At 33.0% G+C, this 17045-nt stretch overlaps 2 protein-coding genes across 2 annotated transcripts; both read left to right on the forward strand.

Moving 5' to 3' along the window:
* Positions 1-5918: 5918 nt before the first annotated feature.
* Positions 5919-9345, forward strand: LOC132301184 (disease resistance protein RPV1-like). Its single transcript, XM_059798459.1, has 5 exons — positions 5919-6385; positions 6487-7594; positions 7765-8034; positions 8124-8810; positions 8902-9345. Exons 1-5 carry the CDS (start codon positions 5919-5921, stop codon positions 9343-9345), a joined length of 2976 nt encoding a protein of 991 aa, XP_059654442.1.
* Positions 9346-9846: 501 nt separating this feature from the next.
* Positions 9847-15885, forward strand: LOC132301185 (disease resistance protein RPV1-like). Its single transcript, XM_059798460.1, has 2 exons — positions 9847-10289; positions 15615-15885. The coding sequence occupies exons 1-2, from the start codon at positions 9847-9849 to the stop codon at positions 15883-15885; spliced, it is 714 nt and encodes a 237-aa protein (XP_059654443.1).
* The last annotated feature ends 1160 nt before the right edge of the window (positions 15886-17045 follow it).

Below are 17045 nucleotides of genomic sequence, written 5' to 3' on the forward strand. Positions count from 1 at the left end.
TGTTTATAAAAATTATTGAATATTCTGGGTGCTACAATATAGTATTACCCCGAATGCCTCCTTTTTTTTTTTTTTTTTTTTTTTTGATATTTAAAAAAAAAATATTGAAGGTGCCGTAGTGCACTGGAAGACACGCAAGGTGTAGGAACTACCTTTCTTCATTTGAATAAAAGACAATGTTAAATGTATCCCCATATGAATGGGGAACCATTTGGGATCCGTAATTTTACTTTTCGAAAGGTAATCTTTATTTAAATTATCTGGAAGTGTATCCTCTGCACAACCATGTCTTTTTCCTCTTATTTAATACCTACTCCATAAAAATAAAAACAAATCATTATCATTTTCTGAATAAGAGGTTTCCTTTATGTTTCCACACATAATCATTTTTTATGTTGGGGAGTTTTAGGTCAAAGTAAGTTCAGCCCATACTGTAAGCTCTTCTGTTTTTTCTAATTTTAAAATCAAAATAATTCACTATATGCAAAATAAGTTGTTGGTTTGTTTATTATGATTTCCAAAGTAGAAGACTCATTCCAATGAGTTTGGGTAGGTCTATCATTTTATATAAGTAATATCAAATGGTTGGTTTTGTGTCAATTATATCCATATCAGATTACATATTAGATTCCCAATGCATTGTCAAACTAATTTTTTATTTTTTATTTTTTTTTGAGTTGATATTCAATGATTTTATATAAGTAAATATCTAACTGTAGTAATGCATTGTCAAACTAGTTTTGAATTTGATATATATTATATTTGGGGTAAACTTTCAGGAAAATATTCTTGTTGAAATCTCACCATTATCTTTATCTCTCCGACTGCTCCACGTTAGGCTAATGGTAATATTTTCTTTCACAAGATTCTGAATACCTACAATGTAGTAGTATCAGAATGCTTATTTTCTCTCACATTTGAAAAAATTATTGAAGGTGCGTGGTGCATTGGGAGACACTCGAAGTATAATTTTTCCTCAGATGAGGTCATAATTCAAAATAGATCATGATCAATAAATGGGTATTAAACTTTCTGAAAGAACACCATTGTATCAGAATCTATTATTATTCTATCTTATCTCATTTAATAAATGGCTTCATAATATAGGATGAGATTCATCCACTCATGGGTTAAGTTACTTTGAACCTGAACTCAACTCATTTACAATCATAAACACTTGACATCGCTGGTAACATAGGCAAAAGTCATTACAGTGGATTTGAGACTTTTCCCACCGAATTAAGCTGATAAGTCAAAGTGATTTCACATTTGAAAAAAATTAATCCTTTCTCCTGACAATTCCTTCGTCCATGAGTTTGTTACACATCTCTTTTTCCAGCCAAAATAATTTTCCTATATGCCCTACATTGCCATGCCTTCTCCAATCTCTACTGAATATATTTTTGTAATTTTTAGGTTACAACTTAAAAATATTTTGCGGCACACAACAAAAAATATAAATCAAGGGTGGTAATATTACAAGTTAGGTTTATTTGTCAAAATGAAATCATTAAGTAAAATCATTAAGTGAAATGATGCCCTAAAATAGAGTCTAAAACTGGTTGCAGATTAGACCATCCATGGTCATAATTATTTTACTTAGATAAATAAACTTACTTAGTAAAATTGAATAAAAGGCAATGCTAAATGTATTCCCGTATGAATGGGGAACTATTTGGGATTGGTAATTTCCCCATTCCCATAAAAGTATTCATGATTATTGCATCAACCTTGTCTTTTTCCTCTTATTCAATACCTACTCCATAAAAAATAAAAAAAAATCATTTTCCGTATCCACCATAAAATACCAGAACAAATATAAATTAACACGAACAAAAACACCAAGGAGAGGACATTGAGAGAGAGAGGGAGAGTTATTTTATTGACTCATTCAAGTGTACAAATACAATTCACCAATAATCATATTTATAGCGAACCAGTCACATACACTTACTTCTTAGTTACGATTTAGCTACATTACTACATTTTTATAATTGGAATTTGCATTACGAACTTGCATACCCACTTGCAAAGTAGGCTCCATATGATGTATATACTGATGAGGATAAAAATAATAGGCAACTCAAAGTCAAAATAAGATAAGGGTAAGGGATTTATCCTCCCCAAAATCTCTATGGAATTATAAAAAATCTTTGGTTACCATGTGTGACGACAGTTACCATTCTTGTAAGAAGGAAACGATATCATCTTGGATCAGGGAGAATCTCGCTTTAACAACTACTACCATCAATGCTTCTATAAAAGAAATGATCAGTCAACCTAAAAGGGTACGTCATAAATTTTATATGTAATCCTTATTGGATATTAGATCGTCAAATACTAACTTGACCGTCGGAGTGCACCCGGCCGGCACCACGCCGGTCATCACTTCTCTTGTTTTGCAGGAATCGCCACCGACTCCGGAACGTGTAGATTTTTGGCATCAATAGTTGGCGCCGTCTGTGGGAACGTATATTAGTCACAACAAATCATGGTTCGTACAAGGGAAATCTACGACAAAACTTAAAAGCAACTCAGTCCCTTTATAATCTGGCTTTCTCTAAAAGAAAGAGAATAGTTCATGGATGGCGTGGCCAAAAGCAAGGGTACAGTTGCTCAATCCGATAAAATTGCTGGAAAGCCCCACCAGACCTCTAGCAGTTGTTTCATCATCACTGTTAACCGGGTAAGTTTCATGCATTACGCGTATATCAAAATATATGTGTACACTTCCTCACATGATTTAAAGAGAAACAATTTTTTATGTATTTCTAATTGTTTGCAAAATATTGTTCACCTACATAATGATGTAGTTCACCTGGGGACCCTTCAATCAATAAAATACTACGCTTTGCGGGTATTGTTCCGAAAAAAATAAAAATAAAAATAAAAAATAAATTTGTGAGTACTGTTCACATGAATAGTACCCGCGGGGGAACTGTTCACAGGGTGTAGAAAAATATATATATATATATTTTGTGAGTACTATTCACATGAATAGTACCCGCGGGTATTGTTCACAGTTTAAAAAAAAAAAAAAAAGTTTCTTATTCCAGAGAACAATCGCTAGTTCCATTGATGATTTTGGTCCTATGATGCTCAATGATAAGTTTTTGCCTTAATTGTACCAATTCTGATATATATAAATATGTATATATATTATCCGTTCAAACTGTACATCTATCCTTTTATTTTTGCTTTGCTAACTTTGCAAATAGAAAGAGAACATTAGTGTTCCTTGTGCGTGAGAAGCAAGCTTGGGAATGGGGGCAGAAAGTTAACCTCTCTTATTAAAGATACAAGCTCACGAAGCTCTGGAAAATCAGACTCACGAGGATGAACCTCCCATATTAAAAGGATAAATTCGTGAAGCTCGTAATTGCCATCCCCCGTATTATAAGGGAATGATATAAAAGTGCCCCATACTATAAGGACCCGAGCTAAATGAAGCTCGTAATTGTTATCCTCCGTATTAAAAGGGGTCGAAATCAACTTGTAAAATATACTTCCCTTTTTAAAGGGCGAGCTGAGTGAAACTCGTAAAATATATTTTTCTTTTTAAAGGGCGAGTTAAATGAAATTTGTAATTGTCATTCCCCGTATTATAAGGGATTGATATAAAAGTGCCCCATACTATAAGGGCCCGAGCTGAATGAAGCTCGTAATTGTTATCCTCCGTATTAAAAGGGGTCGAAATCAACTTATAAAATATACTTCCCTTTTTAAAGGGTGAGCTGAGTGAAACTCGTAAAATATATTTTCCTTTTTAAAGGGCCAGTTGAATGAAACTCGTAATTGTCATTCCCCATATTATAAGGGATTGATATAAAAGTGCCCCGTACTATAAGGGTTCGAGCTGAATGAAGCTCGTAATTATTATCCTCCGTATTAAAAGGGGTCGAAATCAACTTGTAAAATATACTTCCCTTTTTAAAGGGCGAACTGAATGAAGCTCGTAAAATATATTTTCCTTTTTAAAGGGCGAGTTGAATGAAACTCGTAATTGCCATTCCCCGTATTATAAGGGATTGATATAAAAGTGCCACGTATTATAAGGGCCCGAACTGAATGAAACTCGTAATTGTTGTCCTCCGTATTAAAAAGGGGTTGAAATCAACTTGTAAAATATACTTCCGTTTTTAAAGGGCGAGCTGAGTGAAGCTCGTAAAATATATTTTCCTTTTTAAGGGGCGAGCTGAGTAAAGCTCATAAATATACTTCCCTTTTTAAAAGGTAAGCTCATTCAGCTTAAGAAAGCCTACTCCCTCAGCTCATGAAGTTCGGGCAAATCCGTTTCCTTATTAAAGGAGTAAGAGAGGTCAACTAAAAAGAGGTCGCCCAACAAGGGTTAACTTAAAAAGAGAATGATTTCTGCCAAAGAGATGCTAGTAAAAAACACACTTTCACATTCTCGATGCTTGACAAGCAAGCAAGAGAATGGGAGACAACTGATGAGGATAAAAATAATAGGCAACTCAAAGTCAAAATAAGATAAGGGTAAGGGATTTATCCTCCCCAAAATCTCTATGGAATTATAAAAAATCTTTGGTTACCATGTGTAACGACAGTTACCATTCCTGTAAGAAGGAAACGATATCATCTTGGATCAGGGAGAATCTCGCTTCAATAACTACTACCATCAATGCTTCTATAAAAGAAATGATCAGTCAACCTAAAAAGGTACGTCATAAATTTTATATGTAATTCTTATCGGATATTAGATCGTCAAGTACTAACTTGACCGTCGGAGTACACCCGGCCGGCACCACGCCGGTCATCACTGCTCTTGTTTTGCAGGAATCGCGACCGACTCCGGAGCATGTAGATTTTTGGTATCAACATATACATAACAGATTTTTTATTTTTTACTTGTATTTTGTATAAATAAATCATGTTAAGCAATATGCTGCGACTCACTCATTCTTTACACACTTTATCAAATCAATCATCTACACATTGGTCTAGATATCAAACCGTGTCTGTGCTTTTCATTATGTTTGGTACCGTGGACTTGTTACGAGGAAAAAGAAAAAAAATAGAAAAGATAATAATTATGTTAGGAAGGAAGAAGAAAGAGAAAGGATTTAAATAAATTTATTATTATACTTTTTATATTTTAAAAGATAAATTTATAAATATATATCTATATAAATTTTTAGGGCAAATCATTTCAGCCTCCCCAATCGCCGCCTCCATCTCTCTGTTCTCGTTCTCAACTCTCAACTTGCCCTCTCTCTTTCTCTCTGCAACTGCAAACTACAATCTACGCGAATCAGAAGTTCAAAACCCATATATTACAGTTTATCTATCTGTTGCAAGAATCAAAAGTTCAAAACCTATTACCTATATCAAAACCCATATCGGCATATCATTTCAGATTGTTCCAAAAATCAAAACCCATCTCTTTCAGTTTCCATCTCTCGTTGTTCCAGTTCGGGTTCGCCGTTCGCAAGCTTCAGCGGCTGTCTCTCATCTCTCAAGCTTGCTTCCCTCTCTCTCTGCAACTGCTAACTTGTATGTATTGGTTTTGTTTTAATTTTTTTCTAAATCAACTAATCAAGCTCTGTAATTCTTGTTTTGCAAACTAAATCCTTGATTTTGTGTGGGTAAATTTGGCATCAGAAGTTATTCATCAAGCCTCTCCTTCCCTTTTCTTCCATTTCCTCCCATTTTTGGGAGGATAAGCAAAACACTGTTTAACCTTCCAAAAGGTTCCCTTTCCTTCCAACAATTTTTGCCAAACACAAATTTTTAATCCTCCTCCATCACCTTCCCTTCCCTTTCCTCCCTTTTCCATTGCACGAAACTTACGCTTTAGAGCTGATCTATATAAGTCTAGGTTATTGTTATTCCTTCACCTGCTCCTCTCTCTCACAAACCTTTCCTTTCATTTCCTTCGATCTAACAGGGCTTTGAAAATGGCAGCTCCCTGTAAGTACCATTTGTTCATATCTTTCAGCGGTGAGGATACTCGCAAGAACGTTACGGCCCACCTCTTGGCCGCTTTGGAGAGGCATAACTTTTCCGTATTCAGAGATGACACTAAGCTCGAAACAGGAATAGAAATTGGTACCGGATTGTTCAACGCAATCGAGCAATCAAAGCTTTACATAATTGTATTCTCGAAAAGCTACACGTCCTCACGTTGGTGCCTTGACGAGCTCGTGAAGATCATGAATTGCAAGGACACACTCAATCGGAGTCTTATTCCCATCTTTTATGACGGTGACCCCTCCGACGTTCGGAAACAAAAGAATTTCTATGCATTTAATGAAGAAAAACTCGGTGCCAGAATGCGCGACAAGGAATTGGTGGAGAATTGGACGTCGGCTCTGACTAGGGCTGGAAATTTGCCCGGTCACGTCCGAAAAAATGTGAACAACGGGTACGTAAAGTTTGATCACTTATTTATTTTGATCTTTCACCTCTGTGTACGTGAAAATTGCTTAGTTTCATTTTTTGATGAAAAAATAAAAAATTTGGCAGGTGTGAGGCGACATTAATTGAGCGTGTTGTTAGACAAGTTATAGCTCAATTAAATCCTACGTGTTTATTTGTTGCGAGCTACCCAGTTGGAATTGAATATCGTGTTCAACGACTCAGTAAGTTTCTACAGCTGGGGTTGGAAAACGAAGATGTTAGGATTGTTGCCATATGGGGTTTTAGTGGAACAGGTAAGACTACAATTGCTAAAGCGATGTATAATCGCATACATAGTGAATTTGAAAGCAGTAGCTTTCTTTCTGAAGTTGGAAAATTCAAGAGCCTTGTTAAGTTACAAAAAGAGCTTCTTCGTGATCTCCTAAAGGATAGTGAACTGAAAGTAAAAGACGAGGATAATGGAATTCAGTTGATAAAAGAGTTAGCATGGGATCAAAGGCGTCGAAAGGTTCTTCTTGTTCTTGATGATGTGGACGACAAGTGCCAATTGGAGGCATTAGCCATAGATCGTGATTTGTTAGGTCCTGGAAGTAGAGTCATAATAACAACTAGAGATTTGGCTTCAGTAAAATCGCTGGGACTTGGAGGGGATGAGATGTATATGCCTGAAGAGTTGAGTGATGAGGATTCTCTTCGACTCTTCAATTGGCATGCCTTTAATGGAGACCCACCTGTACAAGACTATAAGATCCTCTCTGAGGAAGTAGTGAATTATTCTAAGGGGGTTCCTTTAGTTCTTGAAGTTTTAGGTTCCTCTTTGTTGGGCGAAACCGTTCCTGTGTGGAGAAGTCTATTGAAGAAGTTGAAAGACATTCCTCATAATGATGTTCAAGAAAAACTTATGCTGAGCCTCCATAACCTTGATGGTAAACAGCTGGGTTTATTTCTAGATATTGCATGTTTTTTTGTAGGAATGGACCAAGATTTGTCATTCAAAATATTAGAAGGTTGCGGTTTCTATCCAGATCATGATATTGGGGTTCTATTTCGTCGTTTTCTTGTAAGCATTGATGGACATGAACGGTTTATGATGCATGATCTAATTCAAAAAATGGCTAGAGAGATCGTCCGCCGACAATCCACTGAACATCCAGGCAGACGTAGTAGATTATGGGATTATGAAGAAGTTCTCAAAGTACTGAAAAATGAAACAGTAAGTTCCCAATGCCCTGAATTAATTACATATCTTGTAAACATGCCATATAGCACACCACACATCATGAAAGTCACTCAATCTGGGATGTGACCCTATTTTCAATACAATGTTACATAGATATATATATTTATATATTCTTATATCTGCAACTTTTTATTTATTATCAGGGGACAGAAGAAGTTTTAGGCTTAGTCCTGAACTCGCCAAAATCAGAGAAGCTAGATGCGAAGGCATTTGCAAAGATGAAGAATCTGAGGTTGCTTAATCTCAATTATGCCCAACTAGGTGGAAGCTGCGAACATCTTTCTAAAGAACTTGTATGGTTATCTTGGAAAGCATTTTCTTTAGAATGTATACCATCATCCTTCTTTATGAAGAATCTGGTTGCCCTTGACTTGAGCTATAGCAAACTCAAACAGGTTTGGGAAGAAACAAAGGTATGATGAGTCTACTGTTTCATCTCGTTCAAACTTAATTAATAGAATGACATGCGTGGTAATTTATTGTCTCTTTCTATTTGGGACAGTTTTTGTGCAAATTGAAATACCTCAATCTCAGTCATTCCTATCTCTTGATTAAAACTCCGGACTTCACGGGACTCACCAGTCTTGAGAAATTATTGCTCAATGATTGTAAAAAGCTGGTAGAGGTTCACCGCACTATTGGACGTCTCAAAAATCTTATTGTCTTGGATATTAAGAATTGCAAGAATCTTAAGAAGATTCCCTTGAGCATTTTCATGTTGAAGTCTCTCGCTGATTTCAATATGTCCGGCTGCTCCAAATTAGAGTGGCCAGCATTTTTTCGAAGATCGCCACCCGAATCAAGCTTTTCGTCGTTACAATTGTCAAGTAGCATCAGATCATTATATATGGAAAACTGCAATATAACAAATGTGCCCAGTGAAATTGGTAGATTGGTGTCCTTGGAATATTTGAATCTTAGCAGAAACAAATTTTCTAACCTACCAGCTACCATCACTAGCCTTCCACGACTGGGGAATCTCAACATACACACATGTAGTCAGCTTGAATCACTTCCAGCGCTTCCAGTAAGTTTAAAGGAATTGTGGGCAGACGACTGCACATCATTGCAGAGCATGTCAATTGAATCAAAAGCAGCAGGAGTACAATTCATGAGTTTTAAAGGTTGTCCCAAATTAGTCAACGACAATGCTGCATATAATTTTAGAAGAAATCTCCTCAGATATCAGGTACAAATACAATACTCTCTCCCTCTCCCCCTATATGTGTAGTAGTAGTACTAGAAGAAACCAATTAACTCAGTTCGTGGGTCTAATGTAGGGACTTCGAGAAGTGTTGCGTATTTGTTTTCCCGGGGGTGAGGTTCCGAGGTGGTGCTACTACCAGAGTGAGGGATACTTTATACGTTTTCGAATGCCTCAGCTGGGTCTGATAATACAAGGGATTATTGTCTGCTTTGTTTTTTCTCACCGCGTCTCAGGAGATGTTACATTCCCATACATCACTACATGTTGCGTTTCTAATAAAACCAAGTGGTCTCAGGGACCACATTGTGAAATACAAATAAATTTGCATGCAGATAGATTTGAACAAATGTTCCTCTCCTACATACCAATCCGGCACCTTAAACTTTGTTGGTTGGAAGATGGAGATGAAGTGGAAATGACAATTAGACAAGTGCTAGGAAGACGTTTAGGTTTATGGGTGAAGAGGTTAGGGGTTAGTCTGATTTACGAGGGCGATGAGAATAATCCGGACTCATGATACCTCACGTCACTGGGTCACTAGACTCACTGATGGCTGCGATATTATTCGTCCTCCTCCAGATCACCCGCTCACTACTGCCTCTGATATTATCCCTACTCCTCCATATGACGTTGGTGACGTAGATAAGCAGATTGAAGAATTTATAAAGGAATATAGTCACCTCCTATGGGGTGCAACTTCGGCCCGCCCAATCCGAGCCAAATTACAATTGGATTATTGGGAGATTTTTTATTTTTTTATTTTTTATTTATTTTTGTTTAGTTTGTTTGTTTGTTTTTTAGGACATAGATGACCCATTTGAAGACTTCTACAGTGAAAGATTGAGGGAAAGCGTGTACTTCAATAAAAAGAAGGATTTTTTTTTTTTTTTGAATGCAATGAGAATTCTATGTATCAAGACTCGTGTGTAGTGACTTGACTTTCCTAAAATTACATTGTTGTGATGGATCCTACAACTAGTCAGCCGATTGTGAGAAGACACGGGAAGTGTCTTCGAGCATGGCGTATGTGGATAACGTTAGCCAATTGAGTGCTTTGGCTATAAATCGTAATTGGTTACGTCTTGGAAGTGGAATCGTAGTAACAACTAGAGATTTGACTGCAATAAAGTCACTTCAAGTAGATGTGGCGAATAAGCTTGAAAGGTTGAATAGGGAGGAATCACTTCAACTCTTCAGTTTCCATGCCTTTAGAAGAGACTGTCCCCTAGAAGGTTATGAGAGCCTCTCTGACGTAGTAGTGTGTTATGCGAATGGACTTCCTTTACTTTTTACAACTTTAGGTCCTTTATTGTCGGGTAAAGCGGTACCTAAATGGCAAGCTCAATTGGAGAAGTTGAAAAAGATTCCTGATCCTAAAGTTCAAGATATACTAAGGCAGAGCTTTGACTCACTTGATGATACACAGAAGGGTTTATTCCTGGATATCGCATGTTTTTTTTGGTTGGAATGGACCAAGATTTGGCCATCAAAATACTAGATGGCTCCGATTTCTACCCAGATATTATATATATGTATTTTCAAATAATATATTAGTTAATTTAATTAGTTAATAATAATTTAATGGATTCTGAGGGTGTATTAGTTAATAATTATTTAAATATATGAATTAATATAAATAAATTAAAATTTTATCTATTAGGTTATGGTTAAAAAATGAATAAATAATAATAATAATAATGAATAATTTAGATAAAATTCAATCTGCGGGTTTAATTTGATTTGATCCGTTATTACTCGGATAACGGATCGGTGGCGGATTAAGATTTGCTTAATCTGTTAAGAGCGGATCGAATTAGAATTAATGCCTAATTCGACCATCCCTGACAAATAAGAATAAGAGTCAAGTTTTCAAGCAGTTGACTTTTAAATCTTTCATCAACTAATTTATAATCCATATCACTCCGACATTATTAAGAACATATGCAAGGACTAAGGAGTCATTTGATACTTTTTCCCACTGAATTAAGCCAATAAGTCATAGAGCTCAGTTGGAGTTACTGTTGAAATATAAAAAACGTTTTTATCAATAGAATTGTTAAAAAATTGTGGTGAGTAAAAATAATGTTAGATATTTGGTGACACATTATAATAAATATTTGTCATAATTAAATTATTTTTTAATTTGTTTTGTAATAATATATATTTTTTAATTTTTTTTGTTAATTTTATGATAAATTCTATTGAACTAAATTTGATAATTATTAAAAGTATTTTTAATGATTATCAAATACATTTAAATATAATTTTTTAAAATAAAATATTTTTAATCAAGAAGCAATTCTAAACGGGCTCATACTCTGAACTCGGAAACCACTATTAAAATTAATATGAATGCATCAAGCAATGAGAGTTAAAGTAGTCAATAAAAAGAGTGACTGAGAAACGACTGTCCTTAGCATTTTTCTTTGTTAAAATAAAAATATTCTTAGTCGAGAAGTAATTCCAACCGGCTCATACTCTGAACTCGGAAATCACTATTAAAATAAATATGAATGCATCAAACTGCTTACACACGCTTATGTTTGTGATGTTTAATCGTTTTCCAAATAATGAAGAGGTTTGTAGGCGTCTATTATTTATCGAAGTCATCAAATCCGAACAAGGCGCAGGTCTTTCTTGGGGATTGCTTCAAGCTTTTAATTAAAGACCAACGAGGAAGGTACATTTATATTTTTTATAATAACAAATGGGTATTACATGATGGAGGTTCCTTGACTATGAATCCAGTTATATCTTAAATGGGCCCTACCAGAAAACACTATAAAGCCACAAAAAATTATGAAAAAGTGGATTGGAGATAAGTGGGCCCACCGGAGGTCCATCTCGACGTGGTCGGAACAGGGAAGACGTCTTTAATGTAACTACTTCCTCTTTTTTTAGTCTTTGCTTTTCAATATTTGCTTGGGCTTGGTGATCGATCTATGCCATTATTGATCTTCCAAACTTCCACACCCTTTTCTCAAATTTCAAACTTTTAGTGAATTGATTTGGCCCACAGTTAGTCAATTAATTTTGTCTTTATTTGATGCAATAACATAGGTAGTGAAACGAGAGGAGAGAGAGGGGTAGAAATGTCTTTTTAATTATCAATGAGTTAATGCAAAATTAAAAGGGTAATAATGTCTTTTTACATAATAATCTGTCACCATTAAAAATTTACTTTTGAATTATAAGTGAAAAACAGATCAAACGTTACAAACATTAGTGATAGTAATTTTGAAAAAATATTTCAATATGATATTTGTCCAAACTCTTGGAAAGTGTAAGTAAATTTAATTAATTATTTTTTTAATATTCTTTTAAGATTAATTACACCTGTATTTCTTTTTTAAAATTTTGCTATATTGCCAATCAGATGTATTTTTTTTTCTTATTTTCTCACTATCTCTAAAATCTATCTCATCAGTAAATCTCCCATTCACCAAGGGCCGAAGTTCAAAATTCTTATTATGCCCCTTCAAAAATAGTTATTTTATAAATAAATTAACTTACTATCCTCAAAATTCTTACAAAATTTTAATTGGCATCCCCCACAACTTTCAAAACACTTATTTATTAGCCCCAAAATAATGAATTCCGAAATAATAAAACTTGCGTCCTCATAATTCATATAAAATTTCAAACCTTTTTAATCTACTTTTGAAAGCTCAAATATTGTCAAACAAAAATATAAATTCATTGTTATGGTAGTCCTAATTGTAATATGTCATTTGTTCATTTACATTTATATAAACATGTATAATATAATATTTATTATATGAATTCAATAAAGAAAAAATTACACTAATATAAATTCATTATTATGGTAGTCCTAATTGTAATATGTCATTAGTTCCTTTACATTTATATACACATGTATAATATAATTTATATTATATGAGTTCAGTAAAGATAAAATTACACTACCATCCCCTTGTATTTAATAAAAATACATATATCTTCCTTTCCTTGTCAAACATTTTAGTTAAATGGTGTTTACAAAAAATAAAAATAAAAATAATAATAATAATAATAATTCTAAAATTAATCCTCTGTCAACAAGTCTTGGAGCATTACGAAGTAGGAAAAACTAAAGTGTCATTAGACTAGATGACAAAAAATCCAACAATAGTAATAATATTATACATATTAAAATATTTTAATTGGCTAAATGAAATTTTTTATTATTGTTTCTTGTACAAGTTACTAAAAGTACTTCAATATTTTCTTCTCGAAAATAGTGTTTTGGTATAACTTCATAAATTTTGTTTAGTAATTTTTCATTTTTTTTCCTCTGAATCTTTGGTTAAGGTAATAATCAATGATATGCCTTTCTCAAAGTGAGATCAAAGTACTCAATTATTATTATTATTTTTTCTTCAAAATTTGAATGTTTGAAAAATTAAACCATTGTTGATAAAATTTAATTCCGTAATATATATATATATATATATATATATATATATATATATATATATATTACATTAATGGTATTTGGGCCTATGATTTCATTGGCTATTTTGGTCTATGATTTTAGAAAATTTTGTTGTAGACCTAATTTGAATGGGTTTGTTTTAAAAAATGGTTTAGAAATTAAGTAAAAATTAAATTATATATAATAAAAATAAAAATATTTATATTTTATTGTTGTATCCATTTCGTGTTTGTATCTTTTTTTATTTTTTAACAATTTATCATATTATCGTATTCATATTTTATCATACCTACTATTATAACTTATCATTCACTCTTCTCTATATATTTTTAATAAAAGCTTTCATATCTATTCGTTTTAGTTGTAATTTTCTCATTTTTGTTGTAATTTTCTCAATATATATACTACTAACAATAATATTGTAAAGAAAATTTGATTACAACTGATTTATAAACTTTTTAAAATTTTAATTGCATTCTTCTCGTCTTGTTTTTTTGCAGCCCGCCACTCTGCCCCATTTTATTACATTAAATACCACTATGGTATCTCCATTTGGTTCAACCTACACCAATTGCACTGGTAATATCATTATCTATTCTGATTTTTTATTTTATTTTTTATATTAGCAATCCCAAGTATTGGAAATGATGATTTTGAGTATTCCATAATCTTGGATTGCTATTTATTAAATTTACATTTCATTCATTCTATTTTAGTCTTTCTAATTTTTAAGTCTTTATGTACTACTAGTAAAAATTCCATCGCCTGAGCATCATTATATTTAGATATGTAATGCTTAAATCATTTTAATACCTGAATTTCCAATACCGAATATATGTGCTTGTATTTATTTATTTATTTATTTTTTAAGTTCTAAAAGACACTTACTCTAAATTTTTCATCTTTGATTCTTCTCATTTTTCTAATAGAACTCTTGATCTCCTCGTCTTCCTTCACAATTCATCCTTAGGCTTTATCTAATTACTTTCCTAAATTTAAATTTCATATGCCTTATCTTGCCATTTCAAAACCCGGATCCTTTTCTGTGAAATAATAATTTGATTTTATTAATTTAGTTATGGTTCGTTAAAAAAAAAAAAAAAAAAAAAATTTTAAGCCAACTATCCAATATTTTAACAGGTTATATCACTAACTTGTTGGAATTGAAAACAGAAACAGGAGAGAGGATGTTGTTCCAGCCGAGCCTTCTCCAATCTCGAATGAATATTATTTATGGTTATAATTTATATGTAACAATGGTAAATGTATCCACAACATATTAATGGGCAACCTATTTCGTCAAATCCACGTAACATCGTGTTGATAATTTTTCAAAAGTAGTTCTTGTTTATAGTATCTTAGAATTGTTTATTTATTTATTTATTTATTTTTTCGGAAAGTATTATTTATTTATTTATTGTAAAACAGAAACATGACCTTTCTATCAACCTATTTGTCTTTTCCCTCTTATTCTATACCAACTCCATAAAAGAAAAAGAACTGGCCATTTTCTGCATCAATCTTCTTTTTCGTCTCATCTTTTCATACCAACTCTGCTAATTAAAAAATGTTAAAAGAAAAAGAGATTATTATTCAGATATAAATAATGGAGTGGGTTAATCTATTTTGGAGTGAGTTAGTATTACTTTATTTATTTATTTTTTGAACTGGGCTAAAATTACCTTTACTAAAAAAATAATTTTTTTTTTGTTTTGGGTGAACTCTGGTGGGTCAAAGCCCACCCCTAGATCCGCTCTTGATTATTACATATAAATGGTACTAATGATTCATATTTATCATTTGATGGAGTCAAAGTCCGATAATTTTCAAAAAATAAAAACGTGAAAAAATACTGTTTACCTTCACTAATGTACCACTTTTAGGCACATATGTACCACTTTTTTGTGCATGCAGATACCATTCTTTGTGCTGCACAAAAAAGTATTACCTGATACACAAAAAGTGGTATTATGTGCATAAAAGTGGTACCTATGTGATAAAAGTAATACCTTTATGTCTAAAACAAAAGTGGTACCTGATACACAAAAAGTGGTACGTGCTTAAAAGTGGTACCTCAGTGAGGGTAAACAGTATTTTTTCATATCTACGTTAGCATTTTAGTCAACTTTATTTTTTCAAAATTATGAGACTTTGATTCCATTAAATGGCAAATATAGGTCATTAGCACCATTTACATGTAATAATCCCAAAGAATAAAGAAGTCATCGGTGATCTATATAAGTCAAGGCCATGCCCTGCTCCTCTTACGCACAAACCTTTCCTTTTGTTTGATCCCTTTAAGCTCTGAAAATGGCAACTTCCTTTGTTTACGATGTGTTATTGTCTTTCAGCAGTGTTGATACTCGCAATAAATTTACGGGCCACCTCTTGGCTGCTTTGGATCGGCATGGTTTTAACACATTCAGAGATGACACTAAACTCAGAAGAGGAGAAGAAATTGGTCCCGGATTGCTCAAAGCAATTGAGCAATCTAGAATTTCGGTTATTGTATTCTCGGAAAATTATGCTTCTTCAAAATGGTGCCTTGATGAGCTTGTAAAGATTCTGAATTGCAAGGAGGAACTCAATCGGATTGTTATTCCAATCTTCTATGACATCTAACCTTCCGACGTTCGGTCACAGAGGGGTTGTTATGCAAAAGCATTTGCCAGTCACAGAAAGCGATTCAACTTAGAATTGGTGAAGAAATGGAGGTTGGCTTTAGCTCAGGCTGCCAGTTTGTCCGGTTACGTCCTGCAAAATGAGGCCAATCGGTACTAAGTTCTCTTTCCAAGGAAAAATTATACTTAGGTGTATTCGGTTTGCATGGAATTGGAGTATTGAAATTAAAATTTGTGGAATTGGAGAAAAATAACTAAGAAAATTGAACCAAAATTTTCTCAAATTTCAATTCCAATTCCAAGATTTTAATTTCATGTAACCGAACACATTCTTAGTAGAATTAGGAGTAAAAACAAAGTAATTAATTTTAATAGTTGATTTTTTAATTTGGTTGAATTAAGCAAAATAATTACATAAGCGTTGAAATCCTTTGTTTAGGTTTAAAATACCTTCCAAACTATTACTCTAAAATACCAAATTATCCTTTTCTTAAATCAAATAACTCATTTGCTCAAAAAAATTTAGAAAAATAAGATTTTTGTGTTAAACTTTCAACTTGGAAAGCATTTGGATCCGCATGTGGTATATATATATATATAGTGGTGATCGATCTCTTGTTCACCATGGAGCAAGGAATTATCCATACCACGGATAATGACCATTGGATATAATCCTATAGTCATATTTCAAACCAAGCATTCTCTTTTCCTAATATAATAGAACTATTATTTAATCTTTTTAAAAGTTTATAAATCACTTTTCTCCCCGTTTAAAAGTTTCTTAAATTAACATTACCAAAAAATAAATAAGTATCTATTATTAATCAATATTTCGAGGTTGATAATATATATATATATATATATATATATATATATATATATATCTATTGTGAGTTTAGAAAACTTTTAAATTCGGGGAGAAAAGTGGTTTAAAAACTTTTAAATAAGGTCCCAAAGGAGAATGGTGGGTTTGAAATATGACCGTATGATTATATCCAATGGTCATTGTCCATCGTGTGGATAAAATTCCTTGCTCCAATATATATATATATATATATAGTTATACAAAATAATTATTTAAATATCTTCAAAACCGTGGGTCCTTATTAATTAAAGGATAACCAGAGTTTTCATTTCATGGATTTGTGAATTCCGAGAATG

This window comes from Cornus florida, unplaced genomic scaffold (assembly GCF_030987335.1).
Source record: "Cornus florida cultivar Cherokee Brave unplaced genomic scaffold, ASM3098733v1 CherokeeBrave_3.0.0_Hap2_Chr03, whole genome shotgun sequence".
Taxonomy (NCBI): domain Eukaryota; kingdom Viridiplantae; phylum Streptophyta; class Magnoliopsida; order Cornales; family Cornaceae; genus Cornus; species Cornus florida.